Raw genomic sequence first — 15,963 nt, forward strand, 5'->3', positions numbered from 1 at the left:
ACGTTAAGCTTGCAAACAGAAAGTAGACACTTTCATGATATTTCATAATTGAATTCAGGTTTATTCAAGAATTAAAAACATAGCTACAAATAAAGAAAGTGAACAATTTAAGGAATCAGGTTCAAAACTACTCAAATCTGAAAAACAAAATATGGGAAATGCAACACTCTAAAGTACAAACAGTACATGACTCCAGGTAGTAGTATACGACGACTTTACTAGAGAACACCATTGGAAGAGATGCTAACTTCTAGGTTTCTAGAAATACATTCTTGATTTTGTTAAGCCTCTTGACTACATCTTTCATGGTTATCCTTGATTCTGGCATTTCCATTGTGCAATCTAAAGCCAATTCAACCATGGACGCTATGCAAATTTCACTTTTAGAAGTGATTTGTTCTTCTTCGGGAAAAAGATTGTCATCTATAACGTCCATCATAGTCCCTGAAAAATGATTGTGTTATCCATTTGCTCAAGTCAAGATTTTCATTGAGATAAAACCTAAACTTAACACCATATTATAACTTTGACCTTAAATTTTGATAGCGCACAAATAGGACCTTTAACTATTCAAAACCTGAACAAATATGACCTCCAATTTTGCAACCCCCATGCGTGAGTTTCACTCGCGCCTATGTGGAAAGGTAATCAAATCACACGGTGCTACGTCATTAAAAGGGCTGACTTGGAGGGAGGTCATATTTGTGCAGTTTTGAATAGTTAAAGGTCATATTTGTGCATTGTCAAAGTTTTATTTTTTGTGTTAAAACGACGTCGTTATTATTATTATTATTATTATTATTAGTATTAATCCTATGATTTTGGTTGTTGTAAGCGTTATTGAAGAGCAAATAATACTTCTGAGCTATCTAAGTGCCTTGTTTCATGTGGTTCAACATTAATATACGTAAATAAATATAGATTTTCTACCTTATATATACAACGTAATTTTTTTACCAAGGGGTTTCGGGTGAACCCCATGGCAACCACATAGGTCCGCCCCTACGTTAATTTAATAACGTTTTAATAGCGTTAATTTAATAAAATTTTAGTAACGTTAATTTGATAACGTTAATTTAATATACTACTACTACTATCCTTAATAAGGTTAATTTAATAACGTTTTATTAAAACTATAATTTATTTATTATTAGATAGTTTCATCTTTAATTTAATATTTAAATAAATTATATTTAGATATATTATATAACTTAAATTCACCCTCTGCTTTATAATATATATATACCCACGCAATTTTTTCATATGAGGCTGACCCACCTAATTAATAAATCTTCAATATTGCTCTTTTTCTGCAATGACAAAAGAAATTAGATGTCATTTTAATCTTTGAGCCGAAAATAATGAAAAAATAATAGTGAAAAGTCATTTAAAGATCATATTTGTACAGTTTTGAATAGTTAAAGGTCATATTTGTGCACTGTCAAAGTTTAAGGTCAAATTTATGTATTATGCCCTTAGATTTTAAGCTAGATGCGCCTAGTTTTGTGTGTTGAACACACGTTTTGCCACATAGGATTGGAGGTCATATTTGTGCAGTTTTGAATAGGTTAAGGTCATATTTGTGCACTGTCAAAGTTTAAGATCAAAGTTATAATTTGGTGTCAAGTTTAGAGTCATATTTTTGTATTATCTCATTTTCATTACATATCTCTTTATCTGTTGGCCTTCTTTTGATCAAAACCTCCATCAACATGATGCCGTAACTATAAACATCAACACTAGTGGATACTATTCCCTCCGAGCCATATTCTTAAAAAAGAATGAAATGAAAAAGAAGGGACCTTTTTTACCTGGTACAGTGTAGCCAAGAGTACCCAATGTCTCGGTATGTGCCATGGACTTGCTTACAGCTAAAATTTTAGAGATACCAAAATCACCAACATGAGCCACCATATCTTCATCCAAAAGTACATTTGCTGGCCTCAGATCACAATGAACTATCGGAGTGTCATTACCATGATGTAGATATTCTATTGTCATAGCCGCATCAAGCATTATAGTAACTCTTTGAAGAAGGTTCAAGTGGAAATCTTCTCCGTACAACCAATTTTCGAGACTCCCGTTGGACATCTATTGCAGAACAAAGGCTATTATATACTCACTAGAAAAAGTAGTAATCACAGGGATGAGATTTCTGTGTCTAACATTTCTCATAACTTCGCACTCAGTATCAAACCTCTTGCATACTTGCTCATTTTCCAAATCCAGAACCTTTATGGCCACCACATTTCCGCTAGATAATGTGCCTTGGTATACAGAGCCAGAGCTTCCCTCACCTATTAAATTTGATCCATCAAAATTATTTGTTGCTCGTTGAATCTCATGATAAGAAATCAATTGATAGGTTCCGATCTCCAGTACTTTTTCAACATCTTTCAACTTTTGTTTCTTCTTCCATTTCATTATCCAATCTGAAGCCAACAAGAATATCAAAAAGGATGAAGTAACCACGGGAATAACAATTTTCAGCACAAGCTCCATAGACTTTGATTGCTGTCCAGTATTATTGACAGGGCAAGCAGGAACCTCCAAAATGTGCATTCCACATAAACCTTTGTTCCCAAGAAATGATTGCAGAGTGAAATTCGCAAACACACCACCATTGGGTATTTAACCTTCTAAATCAGTAAATGAAACATTGATACTTGTAAGGTGTAATAGTTTTTCCACAGACTTAGGAATAATACCTGACAACCAGTGGCAGATCTACCCTTTGCCGAGGGGTTCATCCGAACCCCCTTCGGCGAAAAATTATGCTATATATGCATTGTTAAAATTATTTTTTATGGATATATATTAGACGTTGAACCCCCTTCGGTTAGTTTATATGTTTCTTATGAACCCTCTTCGTGAATATCCTGGCTCCGCCACTGCTGACAATGCATTTAAAGACAAATCCAAGAACTCCAAGTTTATCAACTTTGTAAGGGAGAATGGAATTGTTCCTAAAACAAATTGTTGGATAGGTTAAGAGATTTCAGGTTTTGGAAATCCCCCAATATGCTTGGTACCTTTCCAGACAACTGGTTACCAGAAAGATCTAGATCTGCAATGGCCTCCAGTCCAATATTTGGTGTAATTTCTCCTTCTATAGAGTTTCGTGACACGTTAAGAAAGAGAAGACCTTTCATTTTCCAAAGGCTCAAGGGCAATTTTGATGAAAATTTATTAGAACCCAAATAAAGGTGTTGTAGCATGCTAAGATTTCCTAAACATTCCGGGATCACTTCTGTGAGATCATTACGATCCAGATCTAATTTGACCAAATTAGATAAATGGCATACCGCCTCCTCAATATGTCCCTGCAATTTACTGTTATATTAACAGCCCTTGGAGTTGTTTAAGCTTACCAATCTCAGGAGGAATATTTCCCATCAAAATGTTATTTTCGAAGACTAGGATAATAAGAGCACTCATGTTGCCTATACTTGGGGGATGAGGCCATTGAGGTGAGCATCTCCTATATAGAAGTCTTCAATAGTAGATGAAAGATTCCCAATAGAATTGGGTAGAACGCCATTCAACGGGTTGGAGCCTACTTGTAGATATCGCTGTTGGGTTCATAGAAGTGTGAATGAGAAATGGAGAAGAAATGGTGGAGGAAAAGGAGACACCCAAATTGAAAAGTGTACTCCTAATTTGGAAAGCTTACTCTTTCTTCCACATTGGTGGAAGAAGAGAACTTTTTAGTGTTTATATTGTGAAACACTTACTCCACATGGTAACTGAGGCAAGGAAATAGAGATGCCTCGCGTCGTTGTCATCGCCGCTCGCTTGGCTCGGCTTTGGATTTGGCAATCGATTGATGAGAACTTTCTTTTTGGACAAATTATTTGACAAAATCTGAACAATGATGAAAAATGCAGGAAATATTTCTGAGTTTTAATCCTCCATTTACATGCAGTAACAGATACGCGATGCTACTGTTTTACGTGAACAGTGACATAGAACAGTTGCACTGCTTCGAAAATGTTGCATTGCTTCAGTACTGGTGCACTGTTTTTTGTACTTAACTGAACTGATGCACTGGTTGAATAAACAGATGCAACCATTCAGCAAAAGACACACTAATTTATGGAAAGATATGGCTGTTCAGGGAAGGATGCAATCTTTAATGAACAAACATGAATTTACAGCAAAGGTGCAACCTTTGGAGTGAACCATTACCTCCTTTCTAAAGAGGCATCTTGTGGCTATAAATAACCTGGTTTGCATCCACAGGTTAGAGGTAGAAAATACAGAAATTTTCAGATTACAAAACTTCTTCTTCTTCTCTTAAAAAATACTCTAAGTGTGATCATTCTAATCGTGAGTGTGTTTGAAGAATCTGCCTATTTGAGGTACCGTTATAGTCGGATTGAAGGTCATTTTATCCTGGGAGGAAGATTCCATAACCTCAGGTACAGTGAGGAGAATTATTCCTTAAGGAAAATCGTGAATTCGGACGACTTAACCTTAATCATTTCTGTTTAATCTTTATTTTCTGAAAAATAAATACAACTCTTGAAAAGGTCATTTTGATCTTGTGTTGAGAGTATTTAATACTTCATTGTCTAGTTTTTAGTATAAAATTTAGCGCAACTAATGTTTTCTCTCAATAAATTATATGACCTTATTTATTATTTTTTCATTATTTTTCATTATTAGTTTTAATAACAAATAAATGACTTTTCACTATTTTTATCATTATTTTCGGCTCAAAGATGAAAATGACATCTAATTTCTTTTGTCATTGCAGGAAAAGAGCAATATTGAAGATTTATTAATTAGGTGGGTCAGCCTCATATAAAAAAATCGCACGGGTATCTATATATATTATAAAGCAGAGGGCGAATTTAAGTTATATAATATATCTAAATATAATTTATTTAAATATTAAACTAAAGATGAAATTATACTAATAATAATAAAAATTACAGTTTTAATAAAACGTTATTAAATTAACGTTATTAAGGATAGTAGTAGTAGTATATTAACTTAACATTATCAAATTAACGTTATTAAAATGTTATTAAAACGTTATTAAATTCACGCAGGGGCGGACCTACGTGGTTGCCATGGGGTTCACCCTAGCCCCCTCGGTAAAAAATTACATTGTATATATAAGATGGAAAATCTATATTTATGTACGTATATTAATGTTGAACAACATGAAACAAGGCACTTAGATAGCCCAGTGGTGTTATTTGCTCTTCTTGGGCGCTTCCTTCAGCCTACTGCGCGGGTTCGATCCGTGCTAGTGGCTGTTTTTTTTTTTTTAATAAAAAAAAATCTAGGTGCTGCTGCTATAGTAAATAAATAAAAAACTTATAATGATACTAATAATAATAAAAATGTTGTTTTAATAAAAAAAGAAAAACAAAATAAATAAATAAAATAATAATAATAATAATAATAATAATATTAATAATAATAATAATAATAATGACGACACGTTTTAACACAAAAAGCAAAACGACATCGTTTCAGATGAAAGACAAATATGACCTTCAACTATTCAAAACTGGACAAATGACCTCTGATCAAAAGTTTCTCCAAGTCGGCCCTTTTAATGACGTGGCATCGTGTGATTGGATTATCTTTCCACGTAGGAGCAAGTGAAACTCACGCATGAGGGTTGCGAAGTCAGAGGTCATATTTGTCCACGTTTTGAATAGTTAAAAGTCCTATTATTTGTGAGCTATCAAAGTTTAAGATCAAAGTTATAATTTGGTGTCAAGTTTAGAATCATATTTACGTATTATTCCCCTATAAATTCATATTATTTCTACTATGTCTAGTTTTGAATATAAATTTTTGCATAGCTGTTGTAACCTCCAAATAACTAAACCAAAGTTTGATTTCCGATATTAAAGCCTGTGTGAGTTATATGTGCAGAGTTATAAATTAAAACTGCCATGCCTAAAATCATTTCAAGCACTCAAATTTGATAGCTTCCCTAATTCCGGAGGAATTTGCCCCACAATGTGACTGTTTCGACAATAAAGATATTGCAGAGTGGAGATATTGCCCAATGAAGTGGGAATAGTCCCCGTTATTGGATTATCACCAATATGAAATTCCTCTAGTTTGGATAAACACTCAATATTTCTAGGTATATCTCCAATTATATTGTTTAGAGATATTGAAAAAAAACTTTAATTTCTGTGAGTTGGCATATGTTGGAAGGAATGCAACCAGAAATTTGGTTGTTAGATATGCCTAAAGACTCCAGATTTGACACAATATTTCCCTTCATCAAGCAAGAGAGGACCAGAAAGGCTATTGTGTGCTAGAGATGCGGCAAGAAGTGCTGACATATCAATCAAACAGTGCTACAAGAATAGAACCTGTTAACTGAGAGTAAATTTGCTGAATAGTTTGAAAAATTATCTATAAATATCACTTTTATTTTATTTAGGACAGAATATCATTCAACTTTTCTTGTTTTCCTTAAAATATACTCGCACCTCAAAATCTTTCTCTCTCCTACTTGGAATATCATGTCATTAAATTTTTTTTTTTTAATAAATGTATAACTTATCAAATTTATTTAACTAAAGGTTTATCCTAATTCTTTTTTTTTTAAATACACATGATATATTAATCATTAAAGCTTAATTTAATTACATCAAAAGCTTAGGTTATTTTATTTGATATGTACTCTTCAAATTTCTTTTACTTAATTATTTATTTCACCACGTAATAATAGTTTTAAAATACAAGTACTTATATGAATTGGTACAATAATTTTTTTTATCGTTTATATTATATACTAAAAATTCTTAAAACTTAAAAGAAAAAAAATGATGGATTTCATATTTTAAACCTTAAGTTTGTTATTTATATGAGAATAAAAGTAATATCCCTTTTTGGAAGGAAAGAAAAATTATGTAGTCTTGAAACAAATAAAATTTTAAATGATACCTTTTTCAGTACTATTACAAATGAATTTTTAAAATATTACTCAATCAATTATTCTTTATTTTTGATGTATTTAGAATGAAGTACGGATATAAATTAGCGTTTAATTGTATAATAAAATAAAATATAACTATAATGATCACAAAATAAAAGTAAAGAAACTAAATTAAAAATAATATATTTTTTTTCTAAATTTTTATGTCTTGTCTTACGAATTTACTTGATTTATTTATGGACAATAACTTGTAAAAAATTTGCAAGAAAAAAATCAGCTTTTCACTTTATATCTAGCAAAAATTATCTTGCATAACAATTTTCAATTAATCTATGTCCAAATTAAATTTTTCAGGTTATAATACATATTAATTTTTTTTATTGAATTTTGTTTGGCAACAAAAAATACCGTAGATTTGGCATCAATGTTTTTAAATAACAAATTATATTCTTTTACTCTCTATTACTCTATATTTGAAGGTAATATAATATCTTTGGATTATATTAATTCAAAAATTCTTTTGTATAATACAAAAAAATGAATTTTATTCTTTTATTTTCATATAAATAACAAATTTAATGTCTAAAATATATGAAATCTGTCGTTTTTATTTCTTTTACATTTTAAGAATCTTTAATATATAAAATAAATAACAATTAAATGATTACAAAATTTTATAAGTACTTGAGTTTTAAATATTATTAAGTGATGAAATAAATAAGTAAATAAAAGAAACTTTGAAAAGTAAATATCAAATAAAATAATTCAAGTTTTTGTGTAATTAAATTAAACTTCAATGATTAATATATCATGTGTAATTTTTTTTTTTAAATTAGGATAAAACTTTAGTTAAATAAGTTTGATAAGTTAAATAGATCTATTTATATAAAAAAAAATTAATGAAATGACATTTTAATAGGAGAGAGAAGGTTTTTGAGGTGTTAAGTATATTTTAAGGAAAATAAAAAGAGTTGAATCATATTTTTATCCTAAATGGAGCAAAAATGATAATTATAGGTATTTTCTCAAACATGAGTGACATTTACTCGTTAACTGATTATCGACCAAGGCAAAATGGTCCTTTCACCCCATCTAACTCCCTGGTCTTTTTTTAATCCCTAAATTTGTTCCAAAGTATATGAAACACTCCTTAATACCTAATTTATTCTCTCTCCCAAAATCCGCAATTTCCAATCTGAAGTTTCAAGAATATGGTCAAAGATAATAGTTTCTTCTTAAGGTTTTCTTACGAGTTTCATCATCAAGGGTATGGGAAACAAATCCAAAGTCTCATATCGAATTCAAGCTAGGGTTCAATCTTCCAAGTTAAGGATTCAAGCTTTTCCCAAATTCCTTCCCTCAAAAAGGCATATTGAACACTCTCTACTTTAATTACTATCCTAAAGTGTGAATTTCATTATCGTTATACTTATTTTATTGATGTTTTAAGGTTGGAATTTGAGAATTGTTATTACAAACACTAAATACGTTTTTCCCTCTTTGTACAAACTATTTCTAACCTCTTGTGGACTGCGTTGGTGATATGAATAAAATGATTGAAAGATGCATCTTATTATATAGCTTTCAAAATACTGAATTTATGAATGATTGAAATTATACTTTCAAGTCCTTCAAGAAAGCTTTGAAGTAAACATGATGAACAGAGATGATGCCCCATCTTTCTGAAAGATTGAAATGTGTTAGAACTTTATGACTTGCTTTGAGTTTCTTATGCAATTTGATGATGAATATGAGTATGATTTAGAATGATGGGGTAAGGAGTCGATAATGTTTTATGATAATGTTTTTTTGGCATAATATGAATGGCTTGTAAGTCTTGGTATTACGATACCAATATGAAGATGCCTAATGAATGACTCCATGATTAATGTTATGTGAAAAATGTTTTAATTGGTCTCTAAAGGGAATTGCATAGCTTCACCTTGAAGGCGTAAGTCCTTGTGACCAACGCTCGAAACCTATATTTGCCGGTATAGAAATGTTGTACCTTAACTGGACGATCAGATAGTATCCTCAAAATGAGGATAGTCCTTAACATGAAGACAATATATATGGTGGCTCAGTCTATCGTTGACTCTTGCCTAACCCTCAGCACGTGCGGCCAACATGTATTGGGCCCTGCCGGTTGGGGAGTTCCGGACCCATATAGCCATGGGTAAAGAGATGACGGTGAAAGCTACGTAGTTCAGGACAAAAGTTTTAAATGATCATGTAACATGTCCCTTGCCCCTACCTCGGCATCCTATTACAGTTATGATTGTTGAATATATGTTTTATGACTAATTTTGGTAAATTTGCATATTTTATCCCTCTCCTTGGGTTGCATGTGAGTACTCGCTGTACTGACCGTCTCCGGATGCTACATCATTTCATGATGTAGGTTCGGAGGGTTTTTCGCAGTGTTAGGTGGTTTGGTATCTCTATTGCGCAGCTGTTGAAGTGGTGAGCCCTCCATCATTCAAAAGACCTGTTTCTTTTAGCCCTTTCTGGTTTTAGCACTTTATTTCTTTCCTTCTGGCATAGTCGGGGTCATGTCCCGACTTAGTCGATGTTTTATGGATAGAGGCTTGTAGACAACATTGGGTTATGGTTCCTAGATTTGGATTTGGTTTTCAAACTTCATTTCGTTATTCATCAAACTCTTTCATGTTATAAGTTCATTTCCGCAATTATATTTGTCACTATGCTTAAGATATAATGCTAAGGGGTCATCCCACGCATTCATCGGTTTGGGATGATTGTAATGGGCAGGGCTACTGTTCGGTTCGTGACACTTCGAAAAGTCCCAACTAGCAGATACTATTACCAAGGTTCTTCTAAACGAACCTTCGACAGCCACATGTTCAAGCTACACGTTGTTACACACTGCTTACCTAAAAGAGGTGTATCAGTCCATTACTTAGAATTAGTTAATCACCGTGTATTGTGAAGTTCTCTTTTTAAATTGATTAGCTAAATTAGTCTTAATAAAATTATTATATTATCAGTGTATTTATCTTAGTCCAATGTTCAATAGTTTAGGTTCTTTAAAAGTTAAAACTAGTAGAAGTTCTGCTCACTAGTTTGATGTTTTTTTAAACTATAAGAGCATTTGGTTAGTACGATGCTTGTAGACAAAGTTAATAGAAAGTTTTTTCATATTAATACGACTAATGGACGGTGGTTTGCTGCTTTCGTCTGTTGATCCATCTAACTACTTAGCATAAGAACTATAGATGACATTAATGGCCTATCGCTGCATGGTCCTGGATATAGAGAAGGCCAATATGAGTCTGAAATTGATTTATCCATCAGTCTAGTCCTTTGCTTTCCGTCCATAGCTGTCATGCCTAAAATCATATAAGCACTCAAAACATGGTTAAATTTTATTTAGAAAAATAAATAAATTAAAATAGGTTCAAATGAAATTACAAATGCTAGGACAACACTATGAATTAAAAGCAGTACATGACTCCAAGTAGTACCATACAACGACTTTACAAAAGAAACCAAGTAAACAAAACGCAACATATTAACTTGCAGCTGAGAAATAGCACCACTTGAAGAGATACTAGCTTCTACATTTCCAGGAATGTGTTCTTGATTTTGTTAAGCCTCTTGACTACATCTTTTATGGTTATTCTTGATTCGGGAATTTCCATTGTGCAATCTAAAGCCAATTCGACCATGGAAACTATGCAGATTTCACTTTTAGAAGTGATTTGTTCTTCCTCGGGAAAAAGATTGGCATCCACAACTTCAAGCATAGATCCTGAAAATGATTGTGTTATCCACTTCCTCAAGTCAAGATTTTCATTGCGTATCTCTTCATCTGTTGGCCGTCTTTTGGTCAAAACCTCCATCAACATGATGCCGTAACTATAAACATCACCACTAGTGGATACTATTCCGTCCGAGCCATATTCTTAAAAAAAAGAATGAAATGAAAAAAGTTAATTGAAATATAACGCCAGTTTTGTACAAATAAATACATGCTTTTTCACTTCTAGAATTTGGAGATGCATAATTATGATACAAAAATCAAAGAGAGGGGATTTTTCTTGTACCTGGAGCAATATATCCAAGAGTGCCCAATGTCTTGGTGTGTGCCATAGACTTGCTTACCGCTAAAATTTTGGAGATGCCAAAATCACCAACATGAGCCACCATATCCTCATCCAAAAGAATGTTTGATGGCTTTAGGTCGCAGTGAACTATCGGAGTTTCATTACAATGATGTAGATATTCAATTGCCATAGCCGCATCAAGCATCACAGTGACTCTTTGGAGAAGGTTCAAGTGGCAATCTTCTCTGTACAACCAATTCTCCAGGCTCCCGTTGGACATATATTCGAGAACAAAGGCTCTTATATAATCACTAGAACAAGTAGTAATCACAGGGACAAGATTTCTGTGTCTAACATTTCTCATCACTTTGCATTCGGTATCAAACCTCTTGCATACTTGCTCATTTTCCAAATCCAGAACCTTTATGGCCACAACAGTTCCGATAGATAATGTGGCTTTGTACACAGAGCCAGAACTTCCCGCACCAATTAAATTTGATCCATCAAAATTACTTGTTGCTCGTTGAATCTCATGATAAGAAATTAATTGATAAGTCTTGATCTCCGGAACATATTCAACATCTTTGGACGTCCCTTTCTTCTTTCGTTTCATAATCCAAGTTGACACCAACAAGAATATCAGAAATGATGAAGTAACTGTTGGAATAACAATTTTTAGCACAAGCTCCTTAGACTTTGATTGCTGTGCAGGATTAGTGATAGGACAAACAAGAATCTCCAATATGTGCATTCCACATAGACCGTTGTTCCCAAGAAATGATTGCAGAGTGGAATTTGCAAACACACCGCCACCGGGTATTTCACCTTCTAAATTATTAAATGAAACATTGATGCCTTTAAGGTATGAGAGTTTTTCCAAGGACTTAGGAATAGTACCTGACAAGGCATTTAAGGACAAATTCAAGAATTCCAAGCTTATCAAGTTGGCAAAGGATAATGGAATTGCACCTGAAAATGAATTGTTGGATAGGTCAAGAATTTGCAGGTTTGAGAGTTGCCCGAATCTGCTTGGTATCATTCCTGAGAAGTGGTTACCATAAAGATATAGTTCTACAATGGCCTTCAGTCCTCCAATATCTGACGGAACTTCTCCTTCTATAGAATTTTGTGACATGTTTAGAAAGAGAAGACCTCTCATTTTCCAAAGACTTGAGGGAAATTTTGATGAAAATCTATTAGAACCCAAATAAAGTTGTTGTAGCATGCTAAGATTTCCTATACATGCTGGAATTAACCCCACGAGCTCATTATCACCTAGACTTAATTGAACCAAATTAGATAAATGGCATACTGCCTCTGGAATATGTCCCTGAAATTTGTTGTTCGGTAGAAACAAACCTTGGAGTTGTCTAAGCTTACCAATCTCTGGAGGAATATTTCCCATCAAATTGTTAAATTGTAGGACTAGGGTATTAAGGCCACTCATGTTGCCTATACCTGGGGGGATGAGGCCATTCAGGTGAGCATCTCCTATATATAATATTTCTATAGTAGACGAAAGATTCCCAATAGAATTGGGCAAAACGCCATTCAACAGATTGGAACCCAAAAGTAGATAATGCAACATCCTACAATCCACCAAAGAATTTAAGAATCGCAACTCGTGCTCTCTTGGTTCATTGGTAAGGTGATTATGATGTAGTAACAGTGATCGCAGCTCACGAAGATTTCCCAAATTATTAGGAATAGTTCCTGTGAGAAAATTGCCAGCTAGATCCAGTGTCTCAAGCTTGGAAGCATTTGTTATGAACAATGGAATTTCCCCTTCCAGCTGATTGTCTGACAAGTGAAGATGTTTAAGGTTCGGAAGATGAAGACCTGTAGAGGTTAGAATTCTATGCGAGAGGTTGTTGGAACTGAAATTAATTGTTTCCAAAGAAGATATATTAAAAATATCCTCTGGAATCTCGCCAATAAGATTATAATTCTGGGCAAAGTTTAATTCTCTCAAATTTGATAGCTTCCCTATTTCTGGAGGAATTTTCCCCATTAAGCGATTGTTTCCACAAAAAAGATTTTGCAGACGGGAAATATTGGCTAATGAAGTGGGAATAGTCCCTGTTATTGGATTTTCGCCAACATAAAACCCCTCGAGTGTGGATAAACAACTAATATTTTTGGGTAAATCTCCAGTTATCTTGTTGAAAGATATGGACAACACTTTGAGCTCTGTGAGTTGGCAAATGCTGGAAGGAATGTGGCCAGAAATTTTGTTGTGAGATATACCTAAAAACTCTAGATTTGACACTATATTCCCTTCATCAAGCAAGAGAGGACCAGAAAGACTATTGTAAGCCAATGAAATCTTTTGAACTTTCTGGTTTTGAAATAGGCTAGTTGGAATACTTCCTTCTAGCTGATTGTTCTGAATGTCAATGACTCGCAAGCGAGGCAAGTGGCCAAGTCCGTAAGGGATGCCACCATGGAAGCTGTTGTTCCCGAGATTGAGCACACTTAGAAAGGACAAATTGGCCAAAGATGGGGAAATTGTGCCTTGAAGTTACATATCAGGAAGAGCCAAGGCGACAACCCTTTGCCTTTTTGGACTGCACGCGACACCGAACCAAGAGCAAAAAGAAGTATTCGTGGTCCAATTAGTGGCCAATAAATGACTAGGACTTGTAACAAGATTTTTGAAAGCTAGTAGAGCTTGTTGATCTGTTTCATTTGAGGAAGCAGCTGATATAGAAACAGAAAAATATTGAACTAGAAAGAGAAGAATCAATAAGAAAATTTGATTCTCCATATATCTTGTTACTATGCACTGCTTTGAAGGGATTTGGAAAATTGATTTGTTTGATTGATTGCCAAATTTACTGCATTATATACAGCACAAAGATCTCAAAATAAATAAATAAATTAACGAAACAGAAAAGGATAACTGATCAGTATTAATGTAAATAAAATGTTAGTTGACTCAATTTGGATTATTAGTTATTTCCACAAAATAGAAGAAAAGTTGTGGAAATAATTGCTCAAGAAAGTTTGCTGTTTATGCATCGCTATCGAATTAATGTCATGTGTTATACGACTTATAACATGATGTGATATTGTCTATTTTGATCAAGAATCTGACGTTGATTATAACACCCCTACAGCTTTGCCAAAAGCCTCATTGACTAACATGTAGCTATTGTAACTTTTTAATATTCTCAACCAATAATGTGAGACTTTTTTTCTCAAATCCAACAATCACTCCCTCGTTATGGCCCATTCCCTTAGTTGGAGTCTTTTTGGTTCCTAGAAAATGTGTAGTTTGGTTAAGAAAAAAAGAACATGTCCAATTGACTTGAGCGTTGACTCAAATTTGGTTTATTTTTTCCACAAAATTATAGAAAAGTCCGTCAACACTGCTTTAGCAATAGAAACCTAGTTATCTATTATAACTTATGTCCTTTATTTGGAAATCATTTAGTATAATTAATAGAAACATGAATTTTATTTTTGGAAAAAAGAAATACTATCCTATTTTGTTATAGGGAAAAAGGATTTATATGGTCATTGGAGTGTGATTTGTGAAAATAATTATGCCGGTTATGGCTATCCTTGTAGAAGCTAAAAAGCTCAAAAACAGTTGTTAAGAAAAAGGTATAGAACCGTGAATATTATTCAAAATAGTGAAGGGTGCTTTATAATATTACATTGATTGAAAATCTGTGAACATTAAAACTAGAGAACCCGTAGCTAATAAAATGTAAACAAGTAAATAGGAGTCCAATGTTGTCTAGGCAAACTCAGATATCAACCATCAAGGAACACATATTCGGATTAGTCGAGACTTTAATGCGGATTCCAAAATTCAACTAAAATAATTAAAATTTCTACCAAAAAAATCTGTAAATATATCCTAATAGATTGTGGGTGCAACCAATAATTCGATTTTTCAACCTCAATAGTGGCCTTAGAACTAACTCCACTTGACTTATTTCAACAAAAGAAAATCATCATGAGGAGAAAAATGTATCACAAAAATCATCATTAGGAGGAAATGTCCACTTGGTGGAGTAATTAGAAACAAAAACAAGAGTGGATAGTGCCATAGTGGGATTCTAGCTTTAGGTGAAGTCCGTGCTATTTTCCTCAAAAAGTGTCACATCATTAACAATACGAAACTTTGTTCACATGTTCAATAAAAGGGGAAAATATACTTCTTAATTTTGCCGTTTAGAGCGGATATACCTCTAGTTAAAAAATATGCTTATATACCCCGCATCGAACAAATGACGTGTATTATTCTTTTAATTAGTAGACCATTATTTACTGAATTAAAAGAAAAATATCCTAAACTTGATTTTTCAATTCCAAAAATGTCGCGTAGCTTTAAGATATAACCTCACCTAGTAATACCAGCTTTATGTTACCTTACTGCATTTCAACTCCTTCAATCATCATGATTGTACATAGTAAGTTATCGATTATTAATATCTGGATCTTGAACATGCTGAACTTAATTGAAAGCATCATAAAATACATATGTGAAAATTAGACTTATATCAAGTTATAGGTTACCAATTTTTCAGAACTGTATCCTTTTCTCCCAGTTGAATTTTGATTACAATCTGAATAGCGAAAATATTTATAACATGTACAATCGAACTTCTATCTGATTGTTGTCCTTTTTTTTGTCTTTTTGGCATTCTTAATTTCGCGTTCATTGAATATTGCCTAGGGTGACTTCATTTCTTGTGCTTTTTATCTGCATTTTAAAAATTGAAGCAACTATTCCGCGCTCAAGAAATAAAATTGAATTGAGTCTTCCTTTTATAGCTAAGTCATCAGCAACTTTTGCAGAATTCCGTCAATTTGAAATCATTTACTTTGCTGCTTGAGTCGTTTGCTTGCTTTAAGAGACTTGTTTAGCATAGTAGTCTCATGTAGAGAAACATCATCACGTTCTTCTTCAACTTCTTTTATTTGTGCCATGAAGCTTATTTCTTTCCCATTGCAAGCCGATAG

At 33.2% G+C, this 15,963-nt stretch overlaps 3 protein-coding genes across 3 annotated transcripts; all 3 read right to left on the reverse strand.

Moving 5' to 3' along the window:
• Positions 1-250: 250 nt before the first annotated feature.
• LOC107871533 (receptor kinase-like protein Xa21) lies at positions 251-4,073 on the reverse strand. The gene is made up of 5 exons (XM_016718482.2): positions 3,954-4,073; positions 3,735-3,864; positions 2,209-2,573; positions 1,812-2,091; positions 251-444 (listed from the first exon to the last, which is right to left on the reverse strand). Exons 1-5 carry the CDS (start codon positions 4,071-4,073, stop codon positions 251-253), a joined length of 1,089 nt encoding a protein of 362 aa, XP_016573968.2.
• Positions 4,074-10,298: 6,225 nt separating this feature from the next.
• Positions 10,299-12,339, reverse strand: LOC107870157 (receptor kinase-like protein Xa21). The gene is made up of 2 exons (XM_016716590.2): positions 10,987-12,339; positions 10,299-10,844 (listed from the first exon to the last, which is right to left on the reverse strand). The coding sequence occupies exons 1-2, from the start codon at positions 12,209-12,211 to the stop codon at positions 10,498-10,500; spliced, it is 1,572 nt and encodes a 523-aa protein (XP_016572076.2). The 5' UTR covers positions 12,212-12,339; the 3' UTR covers positions 10,299-10,497.
• LOC124898668 (LRR receptor-like serine/threonine-protein kinase EFR) lies at positions 12,221-14,000 on the reverse strand. The gene is made up of 2 exons (XM_047412420.1): positions 12,383-14,000; positions 12,221-12,339 (listed from the first exon to the last, which is right to left on the reverse strand). The coding sequence occupies exons 1-2, from the start codon at positions 12,995-12,997 to the stop codon at positions 12,268-12,270; spliced, it is 687 nt and encodes a 228-aa protein (XP_047268376.1). The 5' UTR covers positions 12,998-14,000; the 3' UTR covers positions 12,221-12,267.
• Positions 14,001-15,963: the final 1,963 nt, after the last annotated feature.

The sequence above is a fragment of the Capsicum annuum genome, chromosome 5 (assembly GCF_002878395.1).
Source record: "Capsicum annuum cultivar UCD-10X-F1 chromosome 5, UCD10Xv1.1, whole genome shotgun sequence".
NCBI classification, from domain to species: domain Eukaryota; kingdom Viridiplantae; phylum Streptophyta; class Magnoliopsida; order Solanales; family Solanaceae; genus Capsicum; species Capsicum annuum.